Source organism: Eptatretus burgeri, chromosome 6 (genome assembly GCF_056783735.1).
Source record: "Eptatretus burgeri isolate ZD-2024b chromosome 6, Ebu_testis_v1, whole genome shotgun sequence".
Classification (NCBI taxonomy): domain Eukaryota; kingdom Metazoa; phylum Chordata; class Myxini; order Myxiniformes; family Myxinidae; genus Eptatretus; species Eptatretus burgeri.
The window spans coordinates 85,169,194-85,186,219 of NC_140966.1; the positions used below are offsets into that span (position 1 = coordinate 85,169,194).

Here is a 17,026-nt window from a genome sequence, read left to right on the forward strand (position 1 = left end):
GAAGAATTTATTTTGAAGTTTACCGCCATTGATGCAGCGTCTTTTACACCACCTTATTTAACACGTCACATTAATTCTTCGTACCTGTTGTTTGTGTTCTTTATGACATCCTTTAAAACAGTAAGTTTGCTATTTGGAATGATTTTCAATTTTGTTTGACTGCCAAAGAGGCAAAAAATAATTATGTGTCTCCGTGTTCTCTCGCTTTTCTTCTTCTTCTTCGTCTCTGTCTCTGTCTCTGTCTCTGTCTCTGTCTCTGTCTCTGTCTCTGTCTCTGTCTCTGTCTCTGTCTCTGTCTCTGTCTCTGTCTCTGTCTCTGTCTCTGTCTCTGTCTCTGTCTCTGTCTCTGTCTCTGTCTCTGTCTCTGTCTCTGTCTCTGTCTCTGTCTCTGTCTCTGTCTCTGTCTCTGTCTCTGTCTCTGTCTCTGTCTCTGTCTCTGTCTCTGTCTCTGTCTCTGTCTCTCACTCTCACTCTCACTCTCACTCTCACTCTCACTCTCACTCTCACTCTCACTCTCACTCTCACTCTCACTCTCACTCTCACACACACACACACACACACACACACACACACACACACACACACACACACACACACACACACACACACACACACACACACACCCAATTCGCGTTCAAAATAGCCTGTTCAATTGAAATGAAGTTGTTCCTCGATCATAAACTGACGTTTGTAGACAGGACAGACAATGTGATCCAATTGCTTAACCCTGCTTTTTGCTTTGCTTGTGTGGAGGTAATTACAAATTCCTGATACCTCAAGTCCAATGTCAGACTTGGCCAGTCGGTTCCTGAAAGATTTTGGCCAAAATCTTTCCCCAGCTGATTCCACAAGAAAATGGGGATAACTGAGGCCTGATAACTGATAAAATGATAAAATGGGGATTAAAGTAGTTGAGTACGATGCAAAGCCAAAGGCAAGAGAAGAACAGTATCAGGTGAGCATATGTAGCTTCGGAAATGCAACAGGAATAAGGTGGCCTTTTAAACAACCAAGAATTACAACATAGCTCATCCTGTAAGGTAGCAAGCACAAACTCATGGACATTTCATCAATATTTTTCTGTGAATCATATACAATGCATCTTTAATTAAGTTTCACTATATTCTTGGGAATACAATGATCAATGACATCCAGTGGTGAATGCTAAAGGTTGTTAGACACCAAGATAGACCGTGGCTGTTCCAGCACAATGCCAGACAACCCACAGCAATCTCATTGCTCACCTCATGCTTGCAATTCCATCACTTTTGGCAATGCCTGGCTGTGCTCTTTTGATGAAGCGAACTCCTGCCTCCAGGCAGCACTGAGCAGTCTATTCTCAACTGACGAGATGAAAGAGTTTGGTCTCTTGGAAGAACTGAAACAAAGGAATACAAAATGACAAGGAAGAAGGAAACGAAAATACTTACAGCAATATTGAAGCAATTCCACACGAAGTAACGAGTCCAGTGTGCAGGAGCTCACAAACTCGTCGTGTGCTAATATGCACTCGACAAAAATGTGCTGCCAAAGATAAAATTTCAATATCTTACACGAACAAAGGGAAATTGTGAATAAATCGACAAAATCATTTTTTAATAAGAATCATGATTAACATGAAGGAAAATTTGCCCTTGTATGCGCACACATCTGGCATATCAACCAGAAATGACAGATAAATCAGCCATTGTTCAATGGAACATCTTCGGGGTTGTTAAAATGGCAGTCAGCACATCTTTGCAGGGTTAGGAACATTTGTCACTCGACAACGCCTTAAGGACAAAATTTAAGTGAACATGAGCGTGGTTAGAACGATTGGCATGCTGGATCAAGGTGCCACCCAAGGGCAGGTGATGCGGCTCTTGCAGTGAGCAAAAGCTGCACTTGAAGGCCATGGTGTGACATCAGCAACATATGGTACTTCTTTCGGAAGATGCAGGGAAGGTCAGCTGCTCCACAGAAGGATCCCAATGTGGTGGCCAGTGGCTGATAGAGAGCTATGTTTACATCGGGTCTAACCAGGTGGCAGACCCTCAAGATTGCTGCTTTGATTCAAGTGTCTCCACTGGCTATAAGAAATAGATTTCATGAAGTTGGTATTCACTCTTGCAGACTGGGTATCTAACTGGGGCACACCAGGTAGAGGCTGCATTAAGCACAACATGATGCCGATACCCTATTTTTACTGGACGACAGTGGGCTTTACGGATGAATCAGGTTCTGTTTAGACTGTCACGGTGGCTGGAGACATCATGATGAGCCGACTGCTCATATAGACCAATGAAACATGCCCGCTACAGTAGTAGATCAATCACGTTTTTGAGGGGAGTGGTGTATTACAATCGTCACAAAGACCTTCCCGTGTTTCATGCTGGTAATTTAATTGGTTTGCGATACAGGGATGCTATCCTTGATGGCTTCCTTCACCATTATTGGTCCTTTATTGTGATGTACATCAATGCTCGACCTCGCAGGGACAAGATTGTTCAACGAAACCTTGAATGGAAGGGGTGACCATTCTCGATAGGATTGGCCAACTTGCTTGTCCGACCTGAATCCCATTGAGCAAGTGTGAGACGTGCAACGAGATGTATCGATCAACCGCCGTGCATCCGGATCGGTTAGAACATGTTTTTTGGAGGGAATGCAACCAACGAGACCAGGAATATTTCAGATACTTATCCACAGCATTCCAAGATTCTGCCAGGGTCATACTTGTACACATGAACAATGTCAATGCCACGGCTATACATCCTTGCACACATGAACCTCGAAGATGGGGAACAAGACCGATTCCTTCATGGAGTTACACCTCAAAACAAACTCATTACTGTTATCCATTTCCAGGAATATGATTTACGATTTGCATGAAAGGTCTGATTTTTCAATGATGATCACGAATGGCGGTGCATCAAATAAATGGCCTTCTTCGACACTGGTATTTCTCTCTGCTAGTTATCCCTCCTGGCCCTCAGCATTTTTGATTATAAGATTCTCTAGACCATGGATCTGCCAGAGATGACTATTTCAAGGTTTCAGGTGAAAAACGACATTGGTGCTGCGTTGACGAACAAAATCTCTGCCGGACGATAAGGAAACACCCAGAAGCTGTCTTTTGCTTGAGACAAGGTCATAGTAAAAAGTTCTGTGGTCTCATTGCCATAGAACCCTTGGCAATGAGACTGCAGAGTTCTCACTATGACGATGACCTTTGATTCTTGAATGTAAAAATCTGTCAAGTAGCACCTGGTTCAGGATATAGCTAAAACAAAATGATGACAGAATAGTTGTTATGCTGGTGGTGAATATGAATAATGAATCCTCAAAGGATACTCAAGGTCAGGCCAGGGTTTCAAAGCGACTGTCCTCACTAAATCAAGTTGACTGCGCGGGAAGGACAGTCATTTTAATCCAATGAACAGGTTGGCCTGTTCGGTGCTTCCACCTGAGCCCAGAGCTCATAATGAATCCCAAATATTATGTGAATTTGTCTTTGTGATTGTCAACGAATGTCTTTGTAATTCATTTGTAGTACACCGATGTATCCGAAGTGCTAACCGGCCTATCTTGAGTGTGATATGTGCACGAATACACCATGAGCCTTCCTTTGGAGAATGTAAATTTGACAGTGATTCAATTATGATTTCAGTTTGCTGGTTCCAAACTTATTGAGGAAAATCGATGCCCGGACGTTAAGGTGGGAATTTGGAATTTGTTCAGGGTGGACATTCTGATGTATGATGTACCATACTCTTTTACAGAGCGTCGGTGCTGCTGAAGCAGTTTCTTGACAATGGTTATGCTGGGTGGTTTGCCATTGCCTTCCCAGCAGTAGTTGGGGCAGAAATTTGGAATTTGGTGGTGATGCCAGCGATAGCTCACCTACTCTTCGTGAAGGACACCGTGGAATCTGTGACATGCACCAACTAATGCGGGCACACAGGACACCCAATTTACCATCTGTCCGCGGGATGCCATACACATTGATATATCACCCTGCCTGTGAAACACCGGGATGACAGTTTCTAGCTGTCAGCATTCAAACCCAAGCTAGATGGTGAAGAGGTGAGTGCGTGTACCTCTCTGCCACCATATCAGCCCAGGACATAATTACCAGACATACAATGACCAAATTGTTTGAAAGACACAATGAGATCTTGATCACCATCTTGACATAACATGTGCTCTTAAAATATTCCAAGTGGAACAAGTGAATATCACCATGGAATCATCCAGATGATGAGCCAACTGGCTTAACACCTCTTGCCATGAGCCTTAAATCACTGTAATAAAAAAAATAACAGGCAATGCAATATCGAATTACAAACAGTAATGTCTCTTACATGGGACAGTGACCTCTTGGTCTTCTCACGTCGGAAAACCTGGTTTTCCCCACCCCTTTCCATCCCCCAGGCCCGTCAGCCCCCTCAAATTGACCACAAAACAGGCATTGTCTTCATACGGTGTGTTGTCGCATTTTCTTATAGTTTCTTGTACTATACTCAAGTTTGAGGTCTGCTGTCACAGAACAAACTGTTGCAATTTCCAAACTCTTAAGCGCTTGTGTGCAGGTTCTCTCACCTGAGAGTAAGTACTTGGAAAAAAAATCTTCTGATAACAGAGCAAAGAGGAGGTGGGATCTGAACAAGATGAACTGTGAACCTCACAGAAACTGCTGCCAGATAACAACATCATTGTGGTTTCTGTTCATTGACTACAACACTCCAGAATTATACAACACTCATATCCATTAGAAATTATTTCCAGGCTTCAGCACGTAACAGAAAAATGGTCTTGTGAATAAAGTCCATTATCATATCAAAGTGGGGGTTTGCAGGTAACCATTCGGGGCATATCTCGTGGGAAGGAACGAATTCTGTAGAGACATGAGGATTTGGTGAGTTCAGCTTAGGAGAGAGGGAATGAGGGAAAGAGAAAGAGAGAAGCGATATTTTCAAAGACAACAATGTCTCAGGGGACGAGTGCCAGCTCAGCATTTTCAGAATCAGTCATTTACAGGTATTTCTTCCCTCAAATGTCATCAACACCAAAAATCCAGCTTACGTTTCTGGTTCTTCCAAGGCACAATTGAAACTATTTTAAACATATAACGTGTAGGGTATCAGGAAGCAAAGTGGAGAGGATGCCTCATTTGTGACACACACAAAAAAGCCCATTTATAAAAGTACACTGGTTCGAATCCAAGCTGATTCGGCGGAATAGCCAATGAGGCCATCTCAGACAGAAGCAAAGCGTTTATATACATCAAGCATCCAGATGATTTTGTTTCGACGTCACACGTGGACTGCAACCTTTTGCTTCTTCATGAACTAATGATCAGACTAATCTCACGAGATCATCGTGATCTCACGAGGTTCGAGTGAGTTGAAAGGAAATCATTTTCTATTGTGCTTCAAGTGTTTTAGGTCTAAACTGATGAAATGAAAGGAGGTGGCATTGCTTTGAACGATGCGTTTCATCAACACGCATTTGAAAATCAGGAACGAAGACACTTAAGCAGCTTAACGGCCTCAAGAACTCAAAACCATGCCCAGAGACAGAGGGAAATTATTTGGGTAAATGACGGTGGCATTTCCTTTCGCAATCCTGGCCGAGAAGTCGACCCTAATTCCTCTGGTTGGGAAGCTTGAAAGGCCAAGTAGCTCAAGCATAGATGCTCAATCCCAAGAGGCCTCTTTAGCTTCTTCATGCCGATGTGTAGTATAAATGGGCCTTAAGAAACAAGCAAAGACAGAAACAGGCAGATCATATTTGAACATTACAAGATACAGCAAAGTTTTGAGCGATGGATGATAAGGTTTTGGTGCCAGCGCTCGGCCTGCTGGAATTTTGGTCCTTGTCTGGACATTTGGGTGTCAAGAGGAACAACAGTTGGTGTGCGCACAGGAAAAGTAGATGTAGTTTGAAGGTTCAAAGGAGTGTCCGACTCCATATTAGACATAGGTGCTGCGAACAGCAGTGCATGATCAGGCGTGCGACGCTGTTGTGCACGATGCAATAAGATACGATAAGTTCCTGTAATGCAGCTGCGTCCATCCCTGCTTCCACTGTTCTTTATGTGTTCCGGGGATATTCCAAGTGCAGCGAGTGAAGTGGCTATCTCACGGTCAATACCGGATAGCGAGTCAATCGGTACAGCAAGATGGGATGGTTCAAGAGGGAACGGAGGCAGGGCGGCTGGTGCCGGAGCACCGCGCATCCAATTGTCTGAAACAATGTTGAACGGGTATGGTCGTGCCGAGGGCGCTCGGTTGAGGATGCGGCGGATGAGGGTAGTGCAGGTCTCTGAGAGGTGTGGAGGAAATGAGTACGAACCATGAAGGATGAGAAGTTTGAGCTTGCCGACAGTATCAGCGCGGAAAGGCATGTTTCCAACCACCATGAAGTAGAGCAGAATGCCCAGTGCCCACACATCAACGGCCACACCGTTGTAGTTCTCATCTGCAAAGATGGAAATAAAAAGGTGTTATTTTAAAATGTAGAGTTAAGGAATTTTTACTTCAATAAAGTCAATTCTCCTGAACCAAAAAAATATAAACGGATAATCATTCACGGTTTTGAATAGTCAAGATAATAATGTAATACGATGCATGCACTGTGGTCACAATCTCGGACAAAATTAGACAACGGGCTGATTTTGAAAACACGCATTGAAAGGTCTCTTAAAAGATGAACAGCACAACAGACTGGGAAACACACATTTAATGCACTCTTAAAAGATTAACTCGACACCTCTTATCCATGTCAGCCTCCACCACGGTTATATCAGAACGAGGTGATTCGTCACACAGCCACAGGTTGTTTAACCTCAATATGGGGCCATTAAAAAATTACGGAAATTCCATTTCTTTTTATTAGTTTATGTTATGTAACGCTTGATTACACAAGGTAACATAATGCTTGCTTACCATGCGTTCTGACGTACCATGCGTTCAGACAGGCTTGACTAAACGTTACTGTTATTTAACATATGACTAGGTTTTTAGGGGTCCCTCATCATGATTAACACTCGACCCAAACAAAGCCAATGGAAATCTGATGCAAACAAACCCAGATAGTGTATAATCAGCAGAGATCTACAGGCGGAATGTGTTTGGCCCCCCAGAAAACTAAGATGGAGGCCATATTGTTACGAATCTGGAAGCCATGAGCACTCAACATACAGGTCCTATAGAACAGTTATATCGGTAAGTATGTGTTTTTTAGTTAGGGTCCCCGTCCCTCGTATAATGGGTGAATAAATGTACATGCGCTGTGAGTTACTTTGATAGTCAGGGTTTTCTTTTATTTTTACACCACCAACATCAATTACAACAACACGCCTTTACCTCGCTTCCTCACACCGACGCCATGGCCTAAGTGCGTGTCAGCACGTACGTGGGCGGAGTTCACGAAGACCTGACGTCTCTCTCGCCCAATCCGGGGGGGGGGCGTGGACGAGGTGGCCGTAAGTCGGTCAAAGGGCACAGAGCGAGCTCCAAGAGAAGCGAAGCCTCTTCGGGGGGTGGGGAGTCGAGACACCCTGTCATGCCCCCCCCCCCCGCCCGGTCCAATCAACGGCCTTGGCGACCATTTTGGCCAATGACAGGGCGACGAGCGCATTCTGCGCGCCAAAACCAACCAATGAGGGAAGACATAGACCATGACACCGAGGTTCGGCTGAGGGAGGGGGAAAGATAAAGGCCCGTCCGTTTTCCGGGGGGAGAGAAACTTGTGACGAGAGTGGTGATCACGTTCGCCTGGCACGAGTGGTGATCACGTTCGCCTGACCAAAGAGTGGTTATCACGTTCGCCTCACACGTGAAAGGTCCCCGGTGGTGATTCTTCTTTTGGAAAGCCAGTTTTTCATCTTGCCAGACTTCGCCCTGCCGGCCTCCATTCGCCGGGAGCCTGGTCGTGTGGACTCCTGGGCTGCTACAGGTCCGAGTCCCGCCACCCCGCCAGTTCAACGTACCCGCACGAGGCGGACGGGTCCGGGTGCAGGCTCTGGTCTTCAGCTCGCCTTTCCCTCTGAGCTGGAGGCCTCAATAAAGGCTGTGGCCACCGGTGTGTGTGTGTGTGTGTGTGTGTGTGTGTGTGTGTGTGTGTGTGTGTGTGTGTGTGTGTGTCTGTGTGTGTGTCTGTGACCGCTGTTTCTCAACAACCGCTGGTCCGATATAATTGAAGAAGAACTTGTTTTTTCGTTAAACCAATGATTACATACAGAAGAAATGTATTACACTTATTTTGTAACCTTAAAAAAAAAAATTTTTGCTCCTGAAGTGATTTAGGGTTAATTAAGCAAAGCCTTTGAATGTTTATGTAATTGAGAATCATGTGATTTTCTCTGTTAATCTAACTTATTCACATTTTATCTGCATTTTTTCGCTTTATCACTCTGCAGTACTTTGTGAAGACTCTTATGTATTGTTGCGGGCCAAGGGTCTGGCAGAGAGAACGACCACGAGGTGGGGGAAATGAAGTCGATTCCCACCAGACTCCCCGGAATTGCAAGCCATCGCTCACAGATAATTCCGTGACGGGCGGGTCGCTTAACCGACCGTGGACGCCAATACCTCAACCGCGTGGCGTAGGGTCCTCCTGTCTCGAATCAAGTTACCTAATTAACCACGCGGTTTCGACTACCGGGGAACCACGCCCTCAGTATGCCTTGCCTGAACCGGATCACTCTACCAACTACTGACTACCTTTCCGGATCGGATGCAGTCGAGCGGCACTGCCAAGGACGTACCGGCGTGAAGGAATGGATTATCGGGAATAAAGACCCGGCTAAACTCAGATTCGAACCATGCTTAACCAATGGAGGAAAAGACAAAGACGAGCTGGGAACATTTGTACAATTATTTATTTACAATAAGGAGGGGAAAAGCATGTGGCACAACAAAAAGGTTTATTGGGTGTGTTACGCAGGGGAAAGATGAGAGAGGTGTGGTGTGACAATTTACAAGCAACTTACAAAAGCGGACACAGTGCAGACTTGACGCGAGATTAATAAAAGCAACAATTGCAACAATAAAGGTTTTATACAGGCTTATCTAACGGACAGGTGCCAACACTCTCAGACAAAATAAACCCAATGAAAGGCAAAGGACTTTTGCAGCCAGGGAGGGAGGGACCTGAGCGTTTCGGGGGAAGGGATGTTCCGTGGTGCGGTACCCGACAAAGGTTGTGTAGTTTGGTTCACAGCCGCACGTGTGGAGATCGTGTCCGTGAAGGAGCTCGAGTGGAGAAGAGCGGAGTCGAAGGCGGGGATCAGCAGTAGCAGGACCAGACAGAGGCTTGGTCGAGGTCCGTCGCATCCACCAACTCTGACTTCTCCCTTTCAAAAACCAACCGCGACCTTTCAAATCCAACGACAACCTTCCCATTCAACTCAACCTTCCCTCGCATCCAACTCAACTCTGAGGATTGTCCCATACTTTATAGAACACGGAGTTCGAGGTGGAGCCAAGCCGACGTCACTGTCCGTCCCGATTGGACCGGGTCTTCATGCAGTCCGCCTTTCTGGGTGGGATTTCGGCCAGACACTGGTAAGGACCGCCCACACCACCGTTTCTGGTGGCGCAGCTACTATAACGAACCTCGGGATTCTGGCTCAGAAAACAAGTCTCTGGAGACAGCGGGTAGATGGTGGAAGCGCTTGTCCAGCCCAAAGTTCCCGTCGGGATTTGGGCTCAGGAGACGAGACGAGGGTCGCAAGTGAGATGAAGGTACCGTGGATCAAATAAAAGGGGAAATAAAATAAAAGGGGAAATAAAATAAAAGGAGGAAATTATTTATTAACCTAACTAAAGCCCATCGCAATGCACCCCCGTGTCTTCCCACTACACAAGGAAGGGATCTAACTACATGTATATTAATGAAATCACTGACTGAGGACAACTGTATGTTGTACGCACACGGTTCCGAGAACCGTAACTATTAAATTTGATTTGAAAGCATGATGAAATAAGCTCAGGTGGCATCAAAATGTGAAAACTTTTCCAGGTTCGGGGCAGCGCGTGGCTCATGAGGAGGTGACTCAGACCCACTTCCTAACCTCCAACGCCGAAGCCGACGAGCCATGGATAACTCGGTGACCTGACGGGTTGCTAAGCAACCACAGAAGCCATCTGAGGTGACTAAATCCGGTAGTGTCCCCACGCCCAACGCTCGCGTTACCTTCCCCGTGATTTAGCCCCTCAGATGGAGAACCATGCTCCTGACTTCCCATGTTTATCTATTTGTTACGTACGGCTGAGCGAAACTATAGGTGGGACATCGGCTATGCTAGTGCAGCGAATCCATGGGGTGCAACCTCCCGTCCATTTATTACATGCTATGTTTAACCATCAGTAGTGGCAGACAATCGAGCAGGTTGGAAACATTTGATAAAGGAGGTAAAGACACGTATTTACAAGTATTTCCAGAATGCAGTGTCGCAAAGAACAGAACCCCCGAGTGAGTGTATAAGGTTATTCGCTAAGGCCATCGTGGTTCCGAGGGTGCTTTATTACTGTTTGTGGCACGGCCCACCAGAGCGATCCTAAGTCTCTTCTCTTTACTCTAATTTTCATTATTAGTCCCCGATTGGTTTCACCTGAGGGGACTATAGGTTTGCTCTCCATCTGTCCATCCGTCCCACCTGAGGTTTTTCATACTTTTTTTCCCATCCGCTTTAACATATTCAACTGAAACTTGGTACATGGTTTTATAATGACAAGGTACACAACAAGTTCAGTTTTCAGAGCATTTCGTCAATTTTTCAGTTATACCCTTTTGGACTTGGAAAATATCACATAGGTAGAGGACATATATTGCAAAGCAAATTTCCCTCTTGTTTATTATTCATTTGTTGCTGTTTGCGATTGCCACTGTGGAGCCATGCTCTTCTTCCTCCACCTCACCCCCACACACGTCCTCATTGCTAATACATCTTTTCTTGTTGATGAAACCTTGTGTGGTCATCGGGAGCGGGCTCCATAACGTTGAGCACAATTGATATCGGGAGCGGGCTCCATCATGTTTAGAACAATTGACAGATAGATGGGCATTTGGGTCTGTGCTAAAGTGTAAATAAAAAAATAGCTCCGCAAAGCGGGCATAACCCCTCAGACCATGCATTGTAAAAGGAAGCAGTGATATCATGATGATGCAGTCAGTTAGAGCACGTTGGACGTCATATCGAAAATCAATCAGACTTTAAGATGGCTACCGTGGCGGCTAGTGAAAATCGCAACGCGCCCATTTTCGAAAGGAACCTTCCTCTACTCAACCCCAACACACCCTGCAAAATGGATTTAATTGGACAAGGTGTTCTCCTAGAAATCGACGGAAACCAATTTCAAGACAACTGCCATGGAGGCCACATTGAAAATCGCAGCGCGCCCATTTTTGAAAGGAACCTGCCTCAACTCAACCCCAACACACCCTGCAAAAATGGATTTAATCGGACAAGGCGTTCTCCTCGAAATCTATGGAAACCAATTTCAAGATGGCTGCCATGGAGGCCACATTGAAAATCGCAGTGCGCCCATTTTCAAAAGGAACCTTCCTCTACTCAACCCTAACACACCCTGCAAAAATGGATTTAATCGGACAAGGCGTTCTCCTCGAAATTGACGGAAACCAAAAGTTGACAGACGGACGGACGCCTGGACAACGCCTGTGACGACAATACCCCCTTTTCAGCCCAATTCGGGCTTAGGGGTAATAAAAAGTGAATCGCTGATAGGCTCACTTGGCCAATCTTGTCGACAGATTCACCATGTCATGTGTACACTGAATCACACCAAATCAGCCAGGCAAATGTGGAGATTTTTTTTGTCCCATTCCCACCGGCGGCGCGACCATTATTGAAAACGTGCCACAATTACAATGGCATAGATTAGGCCTCACTAAATTCCAATCCAGTCGGCTGCTCTACCAGTCACTCCGCAAACCTTCACCTTGCCTAACAGGCTTTTATGTGGTCGCATTTCAAATGCTTCTGAAAGTCTGGAAATAACCTGTTTCTCTGTGTGCCTTTTGAGTGTGGGTTCGATTTCGGACCTGATTTTAAACTGTTACTCTGGTACTTTGAGGTAGGACATAGGATCAATGAATGTGCCATTTTTCAGAGGGAGGTTAACACAGTGAGCATTTGCTGATGAATTTTTAAAATCCCAGTGTCTTTTCAAGATTTGGCCATAGTGTGCCAATAACGGGGTCAAATCCAATTTTTTTTTGCCCTGCTTTGTCACCTGCAAATTTAGTTGGGTCACCAGAGTCAAATTCAGACATTACTCCTAATGTGTGCAGTTCTGGAACATGAGGACCAACTGGGAACATTCGGTTCTAAATGGAGAAGGGCCAATGTTAAAGCTCGAAGCAGTCCTTCTCGAAACAGCTCGAGCTGTGACAACTTAAAATAGGGACCTTATTGAAGAATGTTATCTTTTATGTATAATGGAATTATCCTAGTTTTAGCACATCGAGTGACTTTAGCAAAAAGAGAGTGACAAAAACAGGTAGACAAAAAAAAATAAAAGGAAAACAAATGGAAAGATATCATCGACAACATATCAAGCTTGCTGTGACAACCAAATAAGCATCATCGATAACAACCAAAATTATCGATAAGATATCAAGTTGATGATGACATTGACAAATAATCACGAGGAGGGTACCTGTAAAGAGCTCAGGAGCAGCATACGGTGGAGAACCACAGAACGTGCATAGGGAAGTTTGTGGATCACACACGGTGCTGAAGCCAAAGTCTCCAACCTTCACACAACCTCCACTTCCCAGAAACACATTCTCTGCTTTGAGGTCTCGATGAACAATGTGATTTTCATGCTGTGAGAGCAGTTGAGTTCATGTGAGGGCAACAGGTCCGAATAGCAATTATATTTTGATACAGACATCCAGGCTCATTGAAGGACCTAAACGACAAAGGGCAGCAGGTTTGGTTTATAAACTGACAGAGGATCAAAGGGAAACAGGGACACAATTAAATTGCACATGAGTGGATGAGTTGCATAAAGGAAATGTGCCAGAGTTTGGGGGCAGGGGGGGGTTTCATGGGGAAGGTCAGTGAGAATCGAAGAGAGCAGAGGTGCATATGGGGGAAAGCATAAGGTAACATTGGGCAGCACTGCAGAAGAAATGGAAACAACGACAGGAGACAACAGACTGGGATAACATCAGCACTGACATATTTCTTTTTATGGAAAGAAATAAACATTTTCGGATGAATAATAAACACTTCAGGACAGGAGTAAATCCGAACTAAAAGGGTACACGATCCCTGAGCTGATCACATGGTCTTAACTTGCAGTCTGATCTCCAATTATGGCACCAATTATTGATTTCTGAAAATGCAATGGCATCAAACTTGAGTTAACTACAACGGTACTCGTTAGAGCACATACCTCCGCCAGGCTGAACAGTTTACCCTTTGTATCCCATTGATAGGCCGGTTCTTGATCCGGACCTGCACCAAAATTGAATCGGCGTGTTCTTGTCACCCACCCAACTCATCCACAACTTTTTTTTAAATATCATGCCATATATGTCGTGTTTTGACCTCATCTCTCTATGGTTAAGAATCACTTACGAAATAAAAAAAAATTATCGCATTTTGATCTTCACCAAGATCGAATCATTTTGTCCTTTTCAAACCCCCCCCAACCTCTCCACGAAATTTCATACGAATCTGTCCACAACTTTTTTGAGATATCTTGTTCACAAATATCGGTGGTGGTGGAGGTAATAGGCATTCCAAAGTAAGCGATCGTAGGGCAGCCCAAGTGAAGGCTGTAAATAAGGCTGTGTAATCAGCCTTTCTTTAGTGCACTGGCAGGTTTTGCTTTCAAGGTAACTACACCTGTATGTCTCATGTTAATCCTTGACCATCAACCGTTTTGGTATAGCTCCTCCACGAACCGTGATGCGGTCTGTATACAAACAAAAACAGTTATCATTTTCATTCACGCAAAACTTGCAAATGATATGCTGCTGTCATTCCAGCAGAGGGCACTGCACTCTGGAGCAATCAAAGCGGACAAATCACGAGGATATTTCAAAAAAAAAAGTCTTTTGCAAAACAGGAGATTTTGAGTCGGTTCCATTATTACACTACAATTCCATCCAACCTATTAATAATAAAAACAATGAGCTAAATCGATGCAATTACAAAATGGAATTTCTAAGCTTTCTTGTATGCTTCCTCCATCGACCTTTGTTTTTTTTGTCCAAAAGCCTGGACAGCACCTTACACAGTTTTTTTTTTTTGTCCAGCACCTACCATGCTAAAACAAAGATTTCCTTTCTGGCATGTTAACTTGTATCGATGAAGTTATTGATAGTCAACAGTGTTTGCACCACTTTTGCAGAAAAACCGATCATACCATTCACCATTTACATGTGCAGACCATATCATGTACACGTGTTGCAAATTTTGCTTGCGTGTGGTCCTAGGGTGGGGTAATTACCTGCACCTGACACTATGGGCAATACCATTGACCAGAGTCGCAGGGCCAGGCTGAATGGCAGAGCTGAGCTGTTCAGGGAGATGAGGCGTAAAACTATACGTGCGCTAAGGTTGGACAAGGAGGCCGATGTGCGAGGAATCTGTGAGGGGGTAGAGCATCACTTGTGGGCAAGGGATTCTCGTCCTGCTTACAGGGGAATTTGCGCATTGTGGTCATCCAAGCCCATCCCTCGGTGTACTGCAGTTGGAGCAGAGAGTGGTAGGCTCTTGACAGAGGAGTCCGAAGTGACGGCCCGCTGGGCCAGTTACTTTGAGCAGTTGGACCAGGCTGATCCACCAGCTATCAAGTTGGACATCAGGGGTGTTACAATCCCTGTTGCTGACCCTCCAATCAACTGTGATCCACCTTCGCTTGTGGAAACACAGGCTGCGGTGAACCGGTTGAAATGGGGTAAAGCTCCAGTGATCTGTGGCATCCATGCTGAACTTCTCAAGGCTGGTGGAAATGCTGCACTCGTGTCGTTGCATGCAGTTCTGTGCTCTGCCTGGAACACAGGCATCATCCCAACTGACTGGAAGAGGGGCCTTGTTGTCCCTCTCTGGAAAGGGAAGGGTGATCGCCAAGACTGCAACAACTACCGAGGGGTGACGCTGCTCTCAGTGCCAGGCAAGGTCTTTGCTCGGATAATTATTGAGAGGGTTCGCCACCATCTGCTGGAGCACCAGCGTCCAGAGCAGTCAGGCTTTACACCAAAGAGGTCAACGATTGATCGTATCCTTGCTCTTCGGGTCCTCACCGAACGCAGACGAGAGTTTCGGCAGGGGCTGCTTGCAGCCTATGTTGATCTCTGTAAAGTGTTCGATTCACTGAATCGGGATGCCCTCTGAAGGATTCTTGGTCTTCGTGGGGTGCCACCAAAACTGATTTATCTGATGTTTGAACTCTACTCTGGTACTGAGAGTGTCTGTGAGAGTGCTGTGGAGGTACCATCTCTGACTTATTTCCAGTTGTTACTGGAGTTCGTCAGGGGTGTGTACTGGCCCTCACACTTTTCAGCACTTGTATGGACTGGATTTTAGGGAGGATGTCGGAGAGATCAAGCTGCGGTGCATCGTTTGGGAATGTCAAGATCTCGGACCTTGATTTCACAGATGATGCAGTCATCTTTGCGGAGACTTTAGATATCGTTTTGGGGGCTCTCGAGGTGCTGAATGAGGAGTCGGAGCCACTGGGATTATGGGTTTCCTGGGTCAAAACTAAGATCCAGGCTTTCAATGACATCTTGGATGCCGCTGTCCTGTCTGTGCCTGTTTGTGGTGAGGATGTTGAGGTCGTGGAGAGATTCACTCACATTGGCAGTGATATTCATGTCTCTGCCGGCTGTGAGTCAGAGGACAATAGACGTCTGGGTTGGGCCTGGGGAGTCATGGATTCATTGGATAATGGGGTGTGGCACTGCCGGTACCTGTGCGGGAGGATGAAAGTCCGAGTCTTCAGGTCCTTGGTGCTTGCAGTCTTGCTCTCTGGATGCGAGACTTGGACTCTGACCAAGGATCTGAGACGGAGACTTAATTCCTTTGGTACCAGGTTTCTTTAGAGAATCCTTGGCAATCGCTGGTCAGACTTTGTGTCCAACGAGCGGTTGCTGAGAGAGACTCAAATGAGATTTGTTACCTGCATAGTCCATGAGTGTCAGCTGCGGCTGTATGGACATGTGGCTCGTTTTCCTGACGCTGATCCTGCTCACCAGATTCTCTCAGCGAGGGAGTCTCGTGAGTGGAGGAGGCCAATGGGCCAACCACGTGCCTCGTGGTTGCAGCAGGTTGATCGGCATCTCAAGGAGATGGGGATGGGCCAGGCATCTGCCTGGGGGGTGGCCTGACGGAGGCCCCTGGAGTACGGGTGGAAAGTGGACGTAGCGATGTGCTGCTCTGGCGCATGCTCCCATACCTGACCTGACCTGACACTATGATGTGTTTATTGACAATCCTTTTTACCCATGAAAAGTAGGCAAGTTATCACTGAGTACACACACCCTGGTCGGAGTGAACGAGAGAGAGAATTCCCATGCAAACCCTGAGTAAAACCACCCAGTGTCAACGCGTTTTTTGCCACAAACAAACAGACATGTACTGTATGTTTCAATGCATTCCCTAACACCTATAATGACTATGATGTTTCATGATACTATAATGCAGACAATTAGCACATTTTAGAATGATGTGAACAATTTGTGTGTTTGATTAATTTTTTGTGATAACATCCAGTTTTCAAGTTGTTCTGTCCAGTGGTGAAGTTGTACTTTATCAGGTATGATAATTCATCCACTCCTTGTGATAATTCCCCACTTGCACCGAAAAGTAAAAATCGGTTGGAGATGGTCATCCCAACTCGCAAGAACGTTTCCATACACACGTAGAGTACAACCACCACTTTTTGGCCAAGTAGTTTTCGATTCTATAAGGTTTTCGTACAGAGATAATATAATAATGTAAACCATTAGGACTTGGAATACACTCTCCCACCGGGAGCGTTGCTACACGACTCATTTA

At 45.5% G+C, this 17,026-nt stretch overlaps 1 protein-coding gene across 2 annotated transcripts in view; it reads right to left on the reverse strand.

The window, feature by feature from the left end:
* Positions 1–4,133: 4,133 nt before the first annotated feature.
* The window catches only part of LOC147025232 (serine/threonine-protein kinase NIM1-like), a 30,982-nt gene continuing 18,089 nt past the window's right edge, over positions 4,134–17,026 (reverse strand). Inside the window, exons 4-5 of one of the 2 annotated variants that reach the window (XM_085885995.1) lie at positions 12,669–12,837; positions 4,134–6,462 (exon numbers count right to left, since the gene is read on the reverse strand). In XM_085885995.1, the coding sequence (XP_085742121.1) occupies positions 5,780–6,462; positions 12,669–12,837 (852 nt within the window). In that variant the 3' untranslated portion in view covers positions 4,134–5,779. The remainder of the gene's footprint in view (positions 6,463–12,668; positions 12,838–17,026) is intronic. The other variant, XM_085885994.1, reaches the window with a different exon arrangement.